The 20255-nt window shown below is 41.3% G+C and overlaps 1 protein-coding gene across 2 annotated transcripts in view; it reads right to left on the bottom strand.

Moving 5' to 3' along the window:
• LOC132407641 (TNF receptor-associated factor 2-like) overlaps positions 1-20255 on the bottom strand; it is a 76863-nt gene that overhangs the window by 42271 nt on the left and 14337 nt on the right. For both annotated transcript variants that reach the window (XM_059994430.1, XM_059994431.1), the window contains exons 3-4: positions 7813-7891; positions 1243-1341 (exon numbers count right to left, since the gene is read on the bottom strand). In XM_059994430.1, the coding sequence (XP_059850413.1) occupies positions 1243-1341; positions 7813-7891 (178 nt within the window). The remainder of the gene's footprint in view (positions 1-1242; positions 1342-7812; positions 7892-20255) is intronic.

The following is a 20255-nucleotide window of genomic DNA, read 5'->3' as shown; positions in this document are numbered from 1 at the left end:
GCAGGAATTTGCCTTCCCCCAATTTGGCATCTTCACACAAAGTCCAGACTTATCCTTATTAATAACGATCTTACTACTTGAGTTGTGATCACTGTTCCCAAAATGCTCCTTCACTAAAACCACAATAACCTGGTCAAGTTCATTTCACAATACGAGGCCATTCACCCACTAATTATCCTTATTACCTACTTTTCCCAAATTCCCATCAATTCTACCACTTAGAATACGAGTGCAATTTACAGTAGGAAAGGAGTTTTGCAGGCCTGGTTGACTTCTTCAAGTTCACCTGTGAAACAGTTTAAATCTCCTGTTCTCATGTCTGATTTTTCCCTTTCAAGGTGGCTGAAGTCCTAGTGGAGTCCATGATATACAGCTGCTCTGAAACTGCATTCTTCATGGACGGTGTGTTCTTGCGCTTTGGAACTCACTGAGCAGCCTGCATTTTGGAATCTCCAGAAGCGTCTTGAAAGACGTGCACCTTCGGGTTGCGCCCTTGTGCCACCCTGTGGATGACCCAATTGCTAGCTGATGTCGCGGACCGAAACATCACAGTAGATTGAAACAGTTGTTGGAGAACTCTGCACTTGAGCGATTGCGCGCTCTCTCTCTCTCTCTCTCTCTCTCTCTCTCTCTCTCGATGGTGAGAGTGAGTTTGCTGATTCTCTAGTCAGGGGAACTCAAAATATGTGACTCTACAGACTACAACTTCAAAACACCAAGCTGTGGGCCTCACCTCTCACTGTGGTAGCTGTGATATCTCTCTCCCTCGTTAGTGAGAGGGAGGGTCTGCGGGATGTCGAGGCATTAGGATGGACAGTAGTTTTTGATGGTCTCTAGGTCATGGTTTCTGGGGGCTTGGTGGGTGGTGGGGGCTGATGCTTTCTGCTGGAACGAGTGGGGGAATTTTTCTGTCATTCATTCTTTAGGGGTTTTTTTCTTCGATTTCATGGATGTCTGCGAAGTGTAAGAATTTCAGGTTGTATACCATATACATTCTCTGACATGAAATTGAACCATTGAATTAACCCAACAACTTGATTATCTTTGTGAACAGAGAGGAAAACAGACTTCTGGAGTAAATCCACATAGTTACAGGAAGAATGTGTTTGCCAGTGATTTTTGGAAAAATATTAGGGAAGTTCCATTCCCTTATCAGAACAACATTAATTGACCTGCTGCCTATTTCCAGTCAACTGAATTTATTTTAAATTTCCTGTATTTATATTAATTTCTCCCTCTCACCTCATATTCCTTGATGGTGCCCTTCCACAGGCAACCTTCATTGCTACAAACTGCAGGCAGGTTGTCCAACTCCCTGCGTGCTGCATTGTCTGGGAAAGCCTATAGGAAGAAAAAACACAACAGTGAGCTCTCGTTTTCATGTTTCTTGCTCAGGCTACCAGAGAGGGAAACAGTGAATCAAAAAGACATCAGGTATTCTGCTTAATATATTATAGGTAAAGATTTGGGGTACTTAAAAGCACATGATAAAATAGGCCGAAGTCAGCAGGGTGTCCTTGAAGTGAAATCTTGCCTGATAAATCATTTGGAATTCTTTGAGCAAGTAACATGCAGTAGACAAAGCAGTGTCAGTGCAAGTTGCTTTCTTGGATTTTCAGAAGCTCTTTGACAAGGTGCCACACATGAGACTGCTGAAGAAGATAGGAGCCCATGGTATTACAGGAAAGAGACTAGCATGGATAGAAAATTGGGTGATAGCAGAAGGCAAAGGGAGAGAATAAAAGGGATCTTTCTCTGGTTTGCTACCAGTTACTAGTGGTGTTCCCCACGATTGGAGTTATTGATTTGGAAGACAGAATTGCTATGCTTTAGGCAAGTTTGCAATGACTGACAGAAGGCAAAGTGTGAGACTAAAGAGACCTTTTTCTGGTTCACTGTGGCATGGTAGCATAGTAGTTAGCACACTTTACAGTATAGGAGACCTGGGTTTAATTCCCATCGCTGTAAGGAACTTGTACATTCTTCCGTTACTGCATGGGTTTCCTCCAGCTGCTCCAGTTTCCTCTCATAATCCAAAAATGCACCAGTTGGTAGGTTAACTGTCACTGTAGATTGTCCCATAATTAGGCTCAGATTAAATTGGGGGTTGCTAGGGGGCATGGGTCAAAGGGCCTATTCAACACTGTGTCCCAATAAATAAATTGAATACAAAAATAGTTGGAGGAGCAGGTAATGTTGGGCAAGCAGGATGTCAGAGGCATAGAACAATACAGTACACAAGCAGATTTTTCAGCCCACTTTCACATTTGTATGGATTAAATTCCATCTGCCATTTTTCTGCCCATTTTTCCAGTGGTCCAGATCCTGTTGCAAGGTGTGAAAGTCTTCCTCGCTGCCAACTACACCCCCAATTTTTATGTAATCCACAAATTTGCTGATCCAGTTTACCGCATTATCATCCAGATAGCTGATACAGATGACAAAAAATAATGGATCCAGAACTGATCCCTGTGGTTCAACACCAGTCATGGCCCTCCACTGAAAGAAGCAAGCATCTACTATTACTTGTCTTCTCCTGCGAAGCCAATATCTAAATCCATTTTACTATCTCATTTTGAATACCAAACAACTGAACCTTCCTGACCAACCTCCCATGCAGGACCTTGTCAAAGCTTGCTGAAGTCCATGTAACATCTACTGCCTTGCCTTCATCAACTTTCTTGGTAACATCATCGAAAAACTCTAAAATATCTGTTAGGCATGATTTACCACGCACAAAACATGTTGACTAACCCTAATCAGTCCCCGTCCTTCCATGTACTTATACATCTGGTCCCTTATATAACCTTCCAATAACCTTCCCATTACTCACGTCAGGCTCATCAGCTTGTAATTTCCTGGCGTATTCTTACAGGCTTTCTTAAACAATGGAACAACGTTAGCTATCCTCCAATCCTCTAGCACCTCAGCCGTGGCCAAGGATGTTTTAAGTGTCTTTGCTAGGGCCCCAGCAATTTCTGCACTAGTGTTTCACAGGGTCCAAGGGAACACCTTGTCAGACCCTAGGGATTTATCCACCCTAATCCTCCTCAACACAGCAAATGCCTCCTCTTCTGTAGACTGTTTGGGGTCCTGGACCTCATTGCTACTTTGCCTCACTTCTATATACTCTTTGTCCAGCTCCCAAGTTAATACAGATGCAAAAAAAAATCCATTGATCTCCCTCATCTCTTTAGACTCCATGCATAGATCACCACACCCATCTTCCAGAGGACCAATTATGTCTCTTGCTATCCTTTTGCTTTTAACATATCTGTAGAAGTCCTTAGAATCTTCCTTCACTTTGTGTACTAGAGCAACTTCATGTCTTCTTTTAGCCCCCTGATTTCTTAAGTGCTCTCTTGCATTTCCTGTACTCAAGTACCTCATTTGTTCCTACCTGCATATACCTTCTGTGCACCTCATCCTTTTGCTTAACAAGGGTCTCAATATCTCCAAATGCAAAGAGTTCCCCTACATAAACTTTTGTCACCTCCCCTGTCTCATTCCCTAATTGCACTCACTCTAGTTTAGACTTCTATGTACTGATTAAGGAAACTTTCCTGAACACATTTGACAAGCTCTTTCCTATCCACCCTTTTACAGTATGGGAAATAATATGCGGAAAGTTAAAATCATCTACTATCACAACCTTATGTTTCTTGCAATAGCCTGCAATCTTCCTTCAAATTTGCTCCTCTAACTCCTGCTGACTTTTGGGTGGTCTATATAATCCCAATTACGTGATCATACCTTTCTTATTCCTCAGTTCAACCCATTATGTTTCTTCAGCTACATAGTGTAAAAGAGAGGCGAAAGAGATATCAGACCACTGGAAAATGATGCTGCAGAGGAAGTAATAAGGGATTAGGAAATGGCAGATGAACTGAATGAGCATTTTGCATCAATCTTCACTGTGAAAGACACTAGCAGTTTGTTGGAAGCTCAAGGTGTCAGGAGTCATTAAGTGTGTGAAGTTACTATTATTTGGGAGAAGGCTCTTGGGAAACTGAAAGGTCTGAAGGTAGACATGTCACCTGGATCAGATGGCATACACCCCAGGGTTCTGAAAGAAGTGGTGGAAGAGATTGTGAAGGCATTAGTGATGACTTTTCAATAATCACTAGATTCTGGAATGATTGCAGAAGACTAAAAAATTGCAAATGTCACTCCTCTCTTCAAGAAGGGAGAAAGACAGAAGAAAGGAAATTATAGGCCAGTTAGTCTGACCTCAGTGGTTGGGAAGATATTGGAATTGACTGTTAAGGTGGTGTTTCGGGTACTTGAAGGCACTTAACAAAATAGGCCGTAGTCAACATGGTTTTCTCAAGGGAAAATCTTGCCTGACAAATCTGGTGGAATTCTTTGAAGAAATAATAAGAGGATAGACAAAGGAGAATCGGTTGATGTTAGATATTTGGATTAACAGAAAGCCTTTGACAAGATGTCACATGAGGCTGCTTAACAAGTTACAAGCCCACAGTATTACAGGAAAGATTCTAGCATGGATAAAGCACCTGCTTACTGACAGGAACCAAACAATGGGAAATAAAGGGAGCCTTTTCAGGTTGGCTGCTGATGACTTGCGGTGTTGTGTTATCTGTTAATGATGTGGATGATGGAATAAATTGCTTTGTTGCAAAATTTGCAAACCATATAAAGATAGGTGGAGGGGCAGGTAGCTTTGAGGAAATAGGGAGGCTACAGAAGGACTTGGACATATTAGAGAATTGGCAAATAAGTGGCAGATGGAATACTGAGCCAGGAAGTGTATGGTTATGCACTTTGGCAAAAGGAATGAAAGGGTTGACTATTATCTAAATAGAGAGGAAGTACAAAAAACTGAGGTGCAAAGGGATTTGGGCATGCTTGTGTAGGATTCCCTAAAGGTTAATTTGCAAGTTGAGTCTATAGTAAGGAAGACAAATGCAATGTTAGCATTCATTTCAAGAAGACTAAAATATAAAAGCAAGGATGTAATATCGAGACTTCATGAAGCACAGATGAGGTATCATTTGTGAATAGCTTGGGGCCTTTTCTTAGAAAGGATGTGTTGAAACTGGAGAGGATTCAAAAGAGGTTCAAGAAAATATTCCAGGATTGAATGACTTGTTATATGAGGTGTGTTTGATTACTCTGGGCCTGTAGTCACTTGAATTCAGAAGAATGAGGGGTGACTTCATTGAAACCTATTGAATGGTGAAAGGCTGTTTCCAATGGTGGGAGAGTCTAAGACCAGATGACAGCCTCAGAATAGAGGGTTGTCCTTTTAGGACGGAGATGAGGAGGAATTTCTTTAGCCAGAGAGTGGTAAATCTGTGGAATTCTTTGCTACAGGCAGCAGTGGAGACCAAGTTTTTAATATACATTTAAGATAGAGGTTGATGCATTCTTGATTGGTCAGGGCACGAAGGAGTACAGAGAGGCAGCAAGAGATCAGGGCTGAGAGAAAATTGGATCAGTTATGATGAAATGGCAGAGCAGCCTCAAAAGGCCAAATGGCCTAATTCTGCCTACATCATATGGTCTTATGAAGCCTACATAAATGAACTCTCCAGTCTGTCCTGACTTAAAATACTGTGACATTTTCCATAACTAGAAATTCCATCCTCCCCATCTATCACGTCTAAAACAACTGAACCCTGGAACACTGAGCTACCAGTTCTGCCCCTCCTGCAACCAAGTCTCAGAAGTGGCTGCAATGTCATAATTCCACATGCTGATGCATGCCCTAAGCTCATCTGCCTTTCCTACAATACTCCTTGCACTGAAATATACGCAGCTCAATCTTTAGATTCTCAACATTGTATACAACAACATCTTTCTCCACAACCTCTCCACTATCTGTTCTGGTGCTCTGGCTCATATCCCTATGCATCTCTAGTTTAAACTGCCCACCTGTCTAGCAGTAACATACTTTCCTGCTAGGAGTTGACAGAAGGACTGGGACAGTTTGGGAGAATGGGCAGAGAAGTAGCAGATATAATATGGTGTAGGGAAGTGTATGGTCATGCACTTTGATAGAATTGTATTTATTTTCTAAGTGGGTAGAGAATTCAGAAATCAGATGTTCAAGGGGACTGGGGAGTCCTCATGCAGGATTTCCTAAGGGTTAACTTGCAGGCTGAGTAGGTATTAAGGATGGCAAATGCAATGTTAGCATTTATTTCAAGAGGGCTAAAATATAAAAACAAGGATGTAATCTTGAGGCTTTATAAGGCATTGGTCAGACCTCATGGAGTAGTGTGAGCAGCTTTGAGCCAAATATCGAAGGTAAGATAGGTTGCCACTGGAGAGGATCCAGGTGGTTTATGAGAACGATCCCAGGATGAAAAGATTAATATATGAATAGCACTTGGCATTTTATGGCTTTTAGTCTTAATCCCCGGAGTTTAGAAGGGGATGTGGGCTATCTGATTGAAAACTAACTGAATATTAAAAGGCTTGGATAGAGTGGATATAGAGTGTCAAGGACAGAGGGCACTGTCTCAGAATAGAAGGAACAGAGATGAAGAAGAATTTCCTTAACTACGGTGTGGTGAATCTGTGGACTTCATTGCCACAGACTGCTATGGAGGCCAAGTAACTGGGTATATTTAAAGTGGATATGTTCTTGATTAATAAGGGTGTAAAAGGTTACTGGGAAGAGAGGAAAATGGAACTGAAAAGGAATAATAAATCAGCCATAACTAAATAGTGGAGGAGCCTTGACAGGCTGAGTAACCTAATTTTGCTCTAATGTCTTTTGGTTTTATAGTTAGCAGTAAAGATTACCAACAGAATTTAGAGAACAGAATTGCAATAATCTAGATGTCAATGGTTACATCACCTCTACAGGCAGAATCAATAAGAAATTTCAAAGGAAATTGGATAGATACTGGAGGGTAAATAATTTGGATGGCCACAAAGGAAGAGAGGAGAATAGAACTGACAGCATTACTCTACAAGAAGCCAGCATGCACAGGATAAGTGAAAGCCTCTTCTTATCCTGTAAAGATTCCTTGACTCTAGTTCTTTCCATGTACCACAGTGGTAACACTTTTTCTACATCCAGTCAGGCCCACGTTATGGACAGAGTGACAGTAGGAGCATCACATATGGATGGGCTGAACAGCTTGCTATAACTTTCACATTAACTGAATGACTGTTGAAAATTTCTACTCAGAGAATCAATGTAAACACACTAGCAAAGCCAACTAATTCAATCCACCAAAACTGTCTTGATATTTAAAGTTCATCCTTTCTTCAGATATAATCCATTGGTCTTACAGCACAATATAATTGTAACGTCCTCCACCCACTGGGACTGGAACTCCAGAGAGAACAACAGTTTTGGACCCTCCGGTAATCTATACCATTCTTAAACAGACCAGTAAACATCAGAATTTTTGGATGTTATTTAGTAAACATTTCACTACAGTATCAACAAAGTCCTGGTTCAGGAGATGACGGCTAAAATTCTTTCCATAATGATTTCCCCTTTCCTAAATGTTTGAGCACAAACATTTTCGTTCCCAATCCAGTATGGATTGAGAATTTCTACAACAAATTAAGAAGCTGTGGTCCATGATTGTCAGTGCATAGAACACAGTAAGAGCAGATTTCATCAATGTATTGGTCAGATGTGGGAGCTGTGATGTGATCTGTTGTGTTTCTCCATTCTGTGGGAAAAGGTTAGATGCTTAGAGTTAAAGACAGATGGGATCACTTATAAAGTATTTCTTTAATTCAAGCTGAATTTATCTTGTAACCCTATATGGATATCTACAAATATCTTACAACATTCATTGCTGCTTGTTGGATTTAACTTACTGAATTAGCATCCAAAAGAGACAGTTGGTCTTCATAAATGTTCTCTTCAATACAGGCTGCACACTTCTGTGGGCCAAGGCTGCAAATAAAGACACACAAATCAGCAGCCCAAAAAAAAACTTTGGAAGAGCCTCTCACCACTGGAGGCTTCTCTCCCAGACCAGTGGACTACTGCTGGGATACAAACCAAGGCATCCTTTAATACAAACTGTTTTCATTACATGCACTGTTAATAGCTCTTCAGAGGACCGCAAGGTAACGCTCACTGAGAGGGGCTACTCTGACTAAGTGTACGTGTAGGGTACCGAGTCCAATCAGCAAAAGTGTTGTTGCTCAGAAGGGTGGGGTGCACATTACATAATGATAAGCTTACAATAGCTTTATATTGCATTTTAAATATAATAAAATACCCCAATACTTCATAGGAACTCTACAAAACAAAATTTGCCAGATCTACTTTCTTTGGATGGAAGTTCAGAATAGTAGGTAACTTTGAAGGAGAATCTCAAAGTCATATCCTAAGAAAACCACAAATCTTGCAACCCAAGTAAAAATTAGAAAGCAGAGACAGAATTAAAATCATGGACACACCAGAGGCCAACTGTGAAGCAACCTGGAAAGGCTGTGGGGCTGGAGGTGGCAGCTGGGACACATTTGAAAACAAGGATAAAAATTTCAAATTCAGTTTGACTTCAGACCAGCAACTGATGTTCATCAGAAACATAAATGTCATGAGTATAAAAGATTTATGCAATACAGGATGCTATTTGGCCCAACAGGTGCAATTCCATCTCTCCCATTCTTCTTCTCCCCATTTCTCAGCATTCCTGCAACTTACTCTTACTATTAGTCTAAATAGCATCATTTAAAGTAGCTAAATAACTTATGAGCACATCTTTGACATGAGAGAAAACTGAGCAGCTGGAGATAACTCATGGCATCACAAACATCGACCCCTGTTCAATCAACCAAGACTCAAAATCAGGATTGACCCCAGGTTACTGGAGCAATGAGGCAGCAGACTGACTACTGAAATTCTAGAAATTGGAGGCCTACCAAGTTGATGTGCATTTACTGCATTTATGAATGAAGATATGTGGGAGACAAAGAGCAGGCACTTTGTGACAGGAAAGAGTAGGTTTACATATGCGCCCTGTGGGAGGAATCCTTTCCCCGCATGGGTGACATCCCCTCCACCGACCCACAGAAGGAACAAGGGAAAATTCTGTGATGAAATTGATTTATCCATTCATGAGTTAGAGATGTTACTGACACAGCTGGCATTTATTGCCACTGAAAAAGTGATGAAGGCCTGCTGGCCTAAACGAAAGCAGCCTGTACAGTGAAGGCATTTTCACACTGATGTTAGGTTTGCAACTGCAAGGTTTACAGCTAATGATCATGAAGGAACAACTGCATATTTCTGATTGTGAGAAAAATTCAAAAACTTACAAAAGCTTAAAAGTACATTGAGTTTAAAAACATCTATGCTAACCGCTATTTTTCTCTCAGCAGGTCCATCATTATTAACAGAGGCTGTTGACATCCTTGAGAAGATGCTGAGCTGTTTTCTCGAATCGCTGCAGACCAACAGGTTTAAAAAAAAACTGTGGGTGAACGTTTTGCAATTTTGAGAGTTCAGAACTGAATGTAAGTTATGTTCTCAAGCAATTCCAGTACTTGTACTTCTTGATGGTAGAGGTTTTGGGTTTCCAAGCTGCTGTAGTGAAACATATCGCAAGTGCTAAATGTAAATTTGTTACAGAGTCAAGTATTCCAGCGCACTCCAAACTTTGAGGCTGCAAATAGTTGGAAAACTATCTAGCATGGTTAGAGCATTGGCTGATTGGTAGGAGGTAACGAGTGGGAATAAAAGGATCCTTTTCTGGTCGGCTGCCAGTAACTAGTGGTGTTCCGCAGGGTCGGTGCTGGGACTGCTTCTTTTTATGTCATACATTGATGATTTAGATGATGGAATAGATAACTTTGTTGCCAAGTTTGCAGATGATAGGAAGATTGCAGGAGGAGTAGGTAGTGTTGAAAAAATAGGAAGGCTCCAGAAGGACTCAGACAGATCAGAAGAATGGGCAAGAATGTGGCAAATGAAATACAATGTTGGAAAATGCATGGTCATGCACTTTGGTAGAAGAAATAAACCTGCGGACTATTTTCTAAACGGGGAGAAAATCCCAAAATCTAAAATGCAAAAGGACTTGAGAGTCCTTGTGCAGAACCCCCTAAAGATTAACTTGCAGGTTGAGTCAGTGGTGCCGAAGGAAAATGTAGTGTTAGCATTCTTTTCAACAGGTCTAGCATACAAGAGCAAGGATGTGGTGCTGAGGCTTCATAAGACACTTGTCTTGAATACTGTGAACAGTTTTGGGCTCCTCATCTAAGAAAAGATATGCTGACATTGGAGAGGGTTCAGAGGAGGTACACAAGAATATTCTGGGAATGAAAAGGTTATCATACGAGGAATGTTCAATAGCTCTAGATCTGTACTCTCTAGAATTTAGAAGGTTGAGAGGGGATCTCATTGAAACCTTTCGAATGTTGAAAGACCTAGACAGAGCAGATGTGAAAAGTCTAGGGGAGTCTAGGACAAGAGGGCATAACCTCAGGATAGAGGGGTTTCCATTTAAAACAAAGTTGTAGAGAAATTTCTTTAGCCAGAAGGTGTGAATTTGTGGAATTTGTTACCACAGTCAGCTGTGGAGCCCAGGTCATTGAGCGTACTTAAGGCAGAGCTTGATTGGTTATTGATTGGACATGGCATCAAAGGTTACGGGGAGAAGGCTGGGGAGTGGGGCTAAGGAGGGGAAAAAAGGATCAGCCATGACTGAATAACAGAGCAGACTCGATGGGCCAAATGGCCTATTTCTGCTCCTAAGTTTAAAAAAAGCTGGTGTGTTAGCAGGCAAGTCAATCAGCTCAAATTATTCAATATCCAACCTAATCTTGTAGCTACAATATTTTGTGGCAGATCCAGTTAATTTCTGATCAAAAATGTTAATCAGAATGCTTATATTTGAAGAATTGGGAATATACACAAGTCAGTAACTTTCTCAAGGTGGTCAATATCTTGCAAGTGTCTGGCATGTTCCTTGCTGTTCATCAGACCATGCTTTCAGCATTTCAACACAATTGCCAGTACATGCAAGGTGTTAAATGATTTCTCTGTGTTGATATTTTCTAAAACATTTTGCCTGGATGGAATGTACTCTGAGCTGCACAGGGAAATGAAGGAGAAATTCCTGACCTGTTGGCCAATCTTCCAGTCATTGCTAGTAATAACAGGCAAATTGGTTTAACTTCACTGGTGAGAGAAAATTGAGAAATAAAATGAAAAATTTTAAAAATAACATGAAAAATTTTAAAAGGACAAAAACAGATAAGAGGAGTTAGTGCAGATTCCTTTTTGGGTCATTACACCTGCTTGTGTTTTCTGACAAAAATAAGATGAATAAGCATAATGTTCTGCATGGAGATTTTCAAAACACCTGTAAACAAAATCGTATCTTTCAAATAACAGCAACTATGACAGCGCTGTGGATATAAAAACCGGCTGATGAATACAGCTCTGACAAATCACTTTCCATGCTGGCAGTAATTGGACCTTGCTGTTTCTTGCAAAGACAAGTGTTATTTAAATTTACAGTAACTTGGATATAAGGTACCTGAACAATTTTGAGATCTGCAAATGATAGGACATTTTGGAGTACAGCAAACAGAGAGGAAGATACTATACACTCCATGAAGGCTCTGTGTAGAATCGGCATATGTGATGCGAAAGTTAATGATAAACATTAGAATGGGAACATCAATCAAAGCTGAACAGTGCAATTTTTGAGGGAGCATAAGAAAATTGAGGTGGTTGAAAGTGGCATCAAACCCTTAATTTTCTGAATATATTTAAAGAAGTGATCTTCAAGAGGTGCAATGACTGATCTTATAAAGATGTTAAGGTGATGGGGTACGATTTATAGGGACCTGAGCAAAAACTTTTTTCACACAAAGGGTGGTGCATGTATGAAACAAACTGTCAAAGAAAGTGGTTGAGTCAGGTACAATAACAACGTTTAAAAGCCTTTTGACAGGTACACTGAGAGGAAAGCTTTACAGGGACATGAGCCAAATGCAAGCAAGAGAGACTCACTTAGGTGTGCGTCTTAGTCAGCATGGATGTTAAGTCAAGGTGCCAGTTTCCCTGCTGTACGACTGTCTCTGGAGCAATGTTCAGCTTTTACAAAATATTAGATCAGTCCCAAATGGAAAAGTGTCTGACTTTGGCCATCATCCAGCAGTACATAATTACTTCAACAGAAGTTCAAAAGAGAACTGATACCACTATTCTTATATTAGGGATCTAGTCATATGGAAAGACTGGATAAACTGGGTTATTTTCCTTAGAGCAGAGATGACTACTATTTAATGAGATCGTTTTAGATCGCAGATGAAAAATTAGAAAAAGTTCGCAACAGAAGAAGTAAACATAATCAAAGAAATAGATGTGATTTGAGAATTAACTATTGTTGTACAGCGATTGAGTAGAATTTGGTAGATTGATGGAAACGGTTTCATTGACAACTTGAGCACATAGAAGATAAAGTTGTTGTGAGATGAGGAAAGTAGGAAGTACACTCAGTGGCTACACTATGAGCTATGCCTGTTCGTTAATGCAAATATCTAATCAGTCAATCATGTGGCAGCAATCCAAAGCATAAAAGTATGCTGATATAGTCAAGAGATTCAGTTGTTATTCAGACCAAATGTCAGAACGGGGAAGAAATGTGATCTAAGTGACTTTGATGGTGGAATGGCTGTTGGTGTCAGGTGGGCTGGCCTGAATATCTCAGAAACTGCTGAGCTCCTGGGATTTTCCAGCACAACAGTCTCGAGTTTACAGAGAATGGTGCAAAAAACAAAAATATCCATTGAGCAGCAGTTCTGTGGACAAAAGTGCTTTATAAATGAGAGAGATCAGAGGAGAATGCCCAGACTGGTTCAAGCTGACAGGAAGGTGACAGTAACTTAATCACTCAATACAACAGTGGTGTGCAGAAGAACATCTCCAAACGCACATGTTGAACTTTGAAGTGGATGGGCTACAGCAGCAGAAGGCCACAAAGATACACTGATTAATAAAGTGGCCAGTGAATACGTGTTGCTTTTCAAATGAGCTGTGACAGACTGGGTGGGCAGGGGCTGTCCTCTGCAATACATAGTGATTCTGCTCACATTATTTCAAAGAAATAGTTTGTCTGGAACATGATATTCAATAAATAAACAACACCCACTGAAGACTCCCAAGAGTCATTGAAAAACTGCATGTATCAGAGCAGTGCAGTGCCCTAAATCTGACACACAAGTTACTGCCCAGAAAGACAACACCAGACATGGGAGAAAAGTAATACGGGTTTGAAAGATTGGTATTGGAGAAGCGGGTTTGACTTTATGAGCCACTGGCACCACTATTGCTGTTCTACCCTCATCCCCTTCCAATCAATTTTAGCTCCTCTCTTACTTTACCTATAGCTTTCCAAGCTTTTGAACCCACATTGTACTATTTAGTTTAAAGCCCAGTCTAGTCATGCAGTTATCCAGGTCCCTGGTCCCAGCATGGTTCATGTGGAGCCTGTCCCATTGGTATAGCTCCCTCCTTCCAAATAATGGTGCCAATGGCTCATAAAGTCAAACCCACTTCTCCAATACCAATCTTTGAGCCACACATATAACTACCTGATCTTATTAACCCTGTGCCAAATTGTACATGGCTGTGGTAACAGGGAGAAGTGCAAACTCCACACAGACAGCACTCCAGGTCAGTATCAAACCCAGAAATGTGGAGCTGTGAGCAACACCACTAACTGCAATGAGCCTCCAGCAACTTCTTAACAAGCTCATGGGAGTTGATGAGCATGCAAGGGAAAATAAATTTCAGACCCACAAGGAACTAAAAAGGGAAATGGGACTGATGGAACTTTTCTGCTAGGAAACGGAAAGAATCTGATGAGTTGAATGGCTTCCAACCGTGCCTCTGATTCTTGGTCAATCTTTATTACGGCTAATTGTTATTAACCATCTACATGTGGGACATATTGAATTCATTCTGGCACACTCACAGACACTTCCTCTACTGCCTACAAAGCTGTCAGCAATAAAACTGTACAATATCAAGGTGCTGATTACAGCTTTACCTTACAGTTTAATTATTTCCTAAATTATCTATCAGAGTCTCTTTGTAGCTTCACTGTATACAAAGCTGGTTAAGGACTAGATATTAAGCACAAGAAGCTGGACATTAAAAAGAAAACAAATGTTGAAGTCCAAAAAGAAATCACAGATGGAAGAAGTTGAAATACATGTCAAACTAAAATACTTAATATATGTCCTTTCCTATTACTAGTGTGAAGGCCAAAATGAGAGAGTGGTCAAAAGTACAAACCAGTGAACACTAAATCAGAAAGCAAAAGTAATATCGTATGAAATGACTGATCTGACCGTAATTTCAACTCCCAATTCCCATTTATGAAAGGTAATCTTTCATGCCCTTACTGTTTAAGAATGTATCTACTTCAGCTTACAAATATTCAAAGATCGTTTTCACTGGCTCTTGAGGAAGAACTGTGCAAGGACTAGCAACTGAGGAAAATAAAATGCCTTAATCCCCCTCTCATTCTGAACTGCAGTTTTAAACAGTTCCTAATCCTGTGTAACCTCATAACAAAAATAGGAACACAAGAGATTCTGCAGATGCTGGAGATCCAGAGTAACACACACAAAAGGCTGTTGGAACTCAGCAGATCAGGCAGCACGTATGGGAATGAATGAATAGCCGACACTTCAGGCAGGACTCTGCTTTATGACTGGAAAGCAGGGGGAAGCCATTAGAATAAAAAGGTTGAGGGAGGGGAAGTAAGACTAGCTAGAAGGTGAGAGGCAAAGTCAGGCAGGAGGGAAAGGTAAAGAGCTAGAGAAGAAGGAATCTGATAGGACAGGAGAGTGGACCATGGAGGAAAGGGAAGGAGGGACACCAGGGGGAGGTGATAGGCAGGTGTATAGACGTAAGAGGCCAGAATGGAGAATAGAAGAAGAGGGAAGGGGGAGGACAAAAAACATTACAGGAAGGAGAAATCTATATTCATGCCATCAGGCTGTAAGCTACTTAGACAGAACATAGGTGTTGCTCCTCCACCCTGAGAGTGGCCTCATAGTGGAAAAAGACATGAACTGACATGTCAGAGCGGGAATGGGGAAAGGAATTAAGATGGTCGGCCACCAAAATATTCAGCTTTTGGCAGTGCTCTACAAAGCGGTCCCCCAACTTATCTCAGGTCACATCAACGTAGAGGAGGCTGCATTGGGAGCACAGATACAATAGATGACCCCAACAGATTTTTTTGTCTCCTATCTCTGATATCAAAGAGTCAGAGAGGGGGCATGTTGATGCTCACAGTGAGAATCCAGAACTGTTGAGAAGTTGAATATCCCACTCCTGTTTGTACACAAAACTAAAGTTAAAAGTCTTGCCATCAACTTCTGCTATGGAGTGAGGACAGTTTGCCCAAAGGCTTACCCATAGTATACCAGGCTTGGAGCAGGTGGAAGAAAAAAGGTTGGGCCAAGGCAAGGCAATGAAGTAAATAAAAGGTGGAAACTTGAAATCTGAGAGTGAAAACTCAGTGGAACAAAGGTTGGATATAGGAACAGAAGCCTGTACTATTATTCAGTTTTCTGCAATTGACGTAATGTCTACAGCCGATTTTGACTCTACAGTTCTTGACTTTCAAAAATTTGTCAAAGCTTTGAAGTTTTTTTAAAATTCATCAAGATTCCAACAGTTTTGTTGGCAAAGAGAATGACACAGTTTTGTGAGCATGCAGCATTTTCTGACATCACTTCAATGGTCTGACTCTGTTATTATTGCTTCCCACCGGGGAAATCTTGAAATGTGCTTTAACCTACTGTACTTGAGACAATATAAACCTTACATTTGTAATGTATTCGCATAATTTATGCTGTAAACCCAATATGATCAATCTGCTAAACCATGGTGCACTAATAACAAATGCATCAATGTTTCCTGAGATACAGCACCCAGATCTTAATGGATCCAGATACAATCTACTATACTGAGCAGCTGCAACTTGACTTTTATCCCTTTGGTATCAGCCTCCTTTAGGTAACTATCAACATTCTTTTAATTTTTATGTTGATCAGTTATCTTGATCACTTAGGTACATGGAAAATAGACTTCAACTTTAGATAACTGTGAAGTAAAGCATTTTAGACATTCAAGCTAAGGTACGACTCAAAGTGAAAGGCAGGCCAGCGATGAGTGCTGTGGAACAGAGGAACTTGCGAGTACAAATGCATGTTCATTGGAAGTGGCTGGGCAAGCAGACAAAGTGATAAAAAGGTATTTAGCGTGCTGACCTTCATCAGTCAGGGCACTGAGTTTAGGAGTAGGGACATTCTGTTGCAGTTATACAAGTCTCTGGTGAGGCTGCACTTCAAGAATTGTGCATAGTTTAGGACACTGCTATTAAGAAAAATCATTGTCCAGCTGGAGAGGCCACAGGAGAGTTTTACGAAGTTGCCACTTGGAGTCTATATTCTTGTTTTTTTTTGTGTCACTTTACTGTACGGGGGAGAAGGGGATTTGAAGGCTGGAGGATGGGGTTGGGGGGGGATCAATGTTCTTGTTGCATTTCGTGCAGGGAGAGGGGTTTGAGATTTGATAATTGTGTTGATTTTTTTTCTTAGTTTCATGGCTATCAGGAGAAGAAGAATCTCTGAGTTGCATTCTTTAATAATAAACGAACCTTTGAACTAAAGTTCCAACATTATAGGGAGAGGATGACCACACCATCAATACTATCATCCCTTCAAGACTAACCAATAAGCTCCAAGACTTAAGCATCAACACCTCCTTGTGCAACTGGGTTCTCGACTTCCTCACTTGCAGACCCCAGTCAGTTCAGATTGGCCACATCTCCTCCTCCGCATTCTCCATCAGCACAGGTGCATCAACAGGCTGTATGGTTAGCTCCCTGCTCTACTCACCTTACACCTATGACTTTATGGCTAAACATAGCTCCGATGCTATATTTAAATTTGCTGATGACACCACTGTCATTGGCTGAATCAAAGGTGGTGATGAATCAACATATAGGAGGAAGACAGAAAATCTGGCTGAGCGGTGTCATAATAACCTCTTACTCAATGTCAGCAAGACCAAGAAGCTGAATATTGCCTTCAGGAGGAGGACGGAAGTCAATCTTCATCAGGGGATCAGAGGTAGAGGGCATCTGTCAGAGCATTTCGGGGGATCTGTCCTGGGTTCCATTGCCATTGCAAAGAAAGCACAGCAATGCCTCTACTTTCTGAGAAGTTTGCACAAATTCAGCATGTCATTTAAAAAACTGACAAACTACTGTAGATGTACAGTTGAGAGTATATTGACTGGTTGCATCATGGCCTGACATGGGAACACCAATGCCTTTGAATAGAAAAGCCGACGAATAGTGGTGGATACAGCCCAGTCCATCATAGATAAAGCTCTCCCCGCCACTGAGCACATTTATAAGAAGTGCTACTGTAGGAAAGCAACATCCATCATCAAGGACCCCCACGATCCAGGCCATGCTCTTCTTGGTGCCGCCATCAGGAAGGTAGTACAAGAGCCTCAAGTCCCACACCACCAGGTTCAGGAACAGTTACTATCCATCAGGCTCGTGAACCAGAGGAGATAACTATACTCAACACAAAACTGAACTGATTCCACAACCTACGGACTCAATTTTAAGGACTCTGCAACTCATGTTCTCGATATTTATTGCTCATGTATTTATTTACGTTATTATTACTTTTTCTCTTTTTTTGTATTTACACAGTTTGTCGTTGCACATCGTTTGTTTGCCCATGTTTGCTGCATGCTTTATTGATTCTACTCTTTTTCTTTATATTTACTGTGAATGCCTGCAAGAAGATTAATCTCAGAGGACATAGTCAAGGTGAGTATGATTGCAACACTTAAGAGGCATTTGGATAGGTTTACAGGACGAATGCAGAGCAACTGGAACTAGCAAGAAGGATATTGTAGTCAGCTTGGACCAGTCAGGCCAAGGGGCCTGTCTCCATGTTTGTACTGTCTAATTGACTTTAAATATTTTTGTAGTTGGCACCTTCATCCAATTTCTTTCTTCATAAACAAAAAATCCCGTTTCAACACACTCAAAGTGCTGGAGGAATGCAGCAGGCCAGGAATATCAGTCCTGATGAAGGGTCTTGGCTCAAAACATCGATTGTGCTTTTTTTCTACAGATGCTGCCTGGCCTACTGAGTTTCTCCAGCATTTTGTGTGTATTGCTCTGGATTTCCAGCATCTGCAGATTTTCTTGTGTTTAAAAAATCTCTTCGGTCCTGGGTTCAAACTTCATCATTCTGAAATGGAAATTGATTTTCCAAGTTTGAGCCACTCACTTTATCTATCAGCATCGGTTTGTTAATTTTTAGCCCTTTCAACACTACATGCTATGATGTGCTGTCACCAAATACTCTATCCATATCATTTATAAATATAGTTAAAGAGCTGCAGTCCAGTACAGGTCTTTGGAAGATATCATTACTCAAATCGTGCCTCCTAAGCAATTCCTTAACCAAGCCAAAAGCTCAAGCTTCAAGATTGTTTAATGTCATTTCCAGTACACATGTAAAAGAGACAAAATTATTTGTTACTCCAGATCCTCCAGTGCAACACAAAAAAGATAAAGAACACAATAATAATTTTTTAAAATAAATATAAATACATTAAGACAGCTTACATACAGATTGATTTTTATGTACATAAAGTGATGCTAGGCACAGGAGTGTTTGTATATAAGGTGACTGACAGCAAATGATAACGTAGTGGTGGCTGGGGCTGCAGAGGGGTGGGTTAGTGGGTGGAAGTGTTGATCAGTCTTACTGCTAGGGGAAGGTAAATGTGTAGGAGTCTGGTGGTCTTGCTGTGAATGCTACACAGCCTTAATGGGAGTGGGACAAGCAGTCCACAAGCAGGGTTGTGGGATCCTTCATGACATTACTGGCCCTTTTCCAGCACCTTTCTGTATACATGCCCTTGATGGCAGGTAGGCTGATGCCAGTGATGCGTTGGGCAATTTTGACCACCCATTGTAGAGCCTTCCTATCTGCTGTTCCTGTATCAACAGTGATACAGCTTGTTAGGATGCTCTCTACTGCAAATCTATAGAATGCCGTGAGTATAGATGTGCATAGTCCAGCTGTCTTCAGCCTCGACAGAAAGTAGATGCATTGGTGAGCTTTCCTGGTTGTGTAGAATGTGTTCTGGGGCCATGAGAGGCCAATCAAAATATGCACTCCCAGGAGTTTGAAACTGCTTCCAGTTTCCACCCCCGTGCCACTGATATAAAGAGCTGTGTGAGTTCTCCTGAAGTTAATAAACATCCTTGCCTTGTTAACATTCAGGAAGAGGTTATTTGCCTGACTCCAGGCCTTGAGCTCTTCCACTTTCTCTCTACAGGCTGCCTCATTGTTGTGACAAAGAGCTCCACCGTTGGCGAACTTGACAACACGATACTCAGGTGTTTGACTGTGCAGTCTTGTGTACAGCAATGGGCTCAGCACACAGTCCTGGAGACACCAGTGTTGAGGATAACGTGCAGGGAGGAGAAATGTGCATCCTGACTATCTGAGGTCTATTGGTTAGGAAGTCCAACACCCAGTTGCACGGTGGTGTATTTAATCCAAGCAGTAGGAGTTTGTTCATCAAGATCCGTGGGACAATAGTGTGAATGTCGAACTAAAAACCAGAAACAGCATTCTGACGCAAGTGTCCTTGTTTTCTGCGTGAGTCAGGGCCAGGTACACGGCACATGCTATGTTATCTGTCCAAGTGTTTCTGTCTGTAAGCATATTGGTGAAAGGAATAGAGTTTCTGATATTACTAGCCATTCAAAACACTTTATGAAGATTAGTGTAAATGCCACTGGGCGGTAGTCACTTAATTTTGAAGTTGCAGAGTTCTTTGGTATAGGGATGATGGTGGCTGATATAAAGCATGTGGAGACAGCAGCCTGGATGAGTGAAGTGTTGAAGATGGTGGTGAAGATGTCAATGAGCTGGTGCGCACACTCCAAACACTTGGCCTGGGATGTTATCTGGCCTGGCTGCCTTAATTACGAAATCATTAATGGCACAGTTAATGCTGCACTATTTTAGGTCCTGGGTTGAAACCTGGCCTGTTCAAGTGCTTTCTCAGTGGCAGTTACACCTTTGTCCGCTGGCCATGTGGGTCTCTCTCAGGTGGAGACACAAGAGTCAGCATATGCTGGAATCTGGAGCAAAACAAAAGACTGCCGAAGGCGTTCAGTGGGTCAAGCACCATCCATGGTGGGAAATGGACAGCCAACGTTTCAAGT

Source organism: Hypanus sabinus, chromosome 18 (assembly GCF_030144855.1).
Source record: "Hypanus sabinus isolate sHypSab1 chromosome 18, sHypSab1.hap1, whole genome shotgun sequence".
NCBI lineage: Eukaryota > Metazoa > Chordata > Chondrichthyes > Myliobatiformes > Dasyatidae > Hypanus > Hypanus sabinus.
This window is presented reverse-complemented; position numbering and strand designations above follow the sequence as displayed.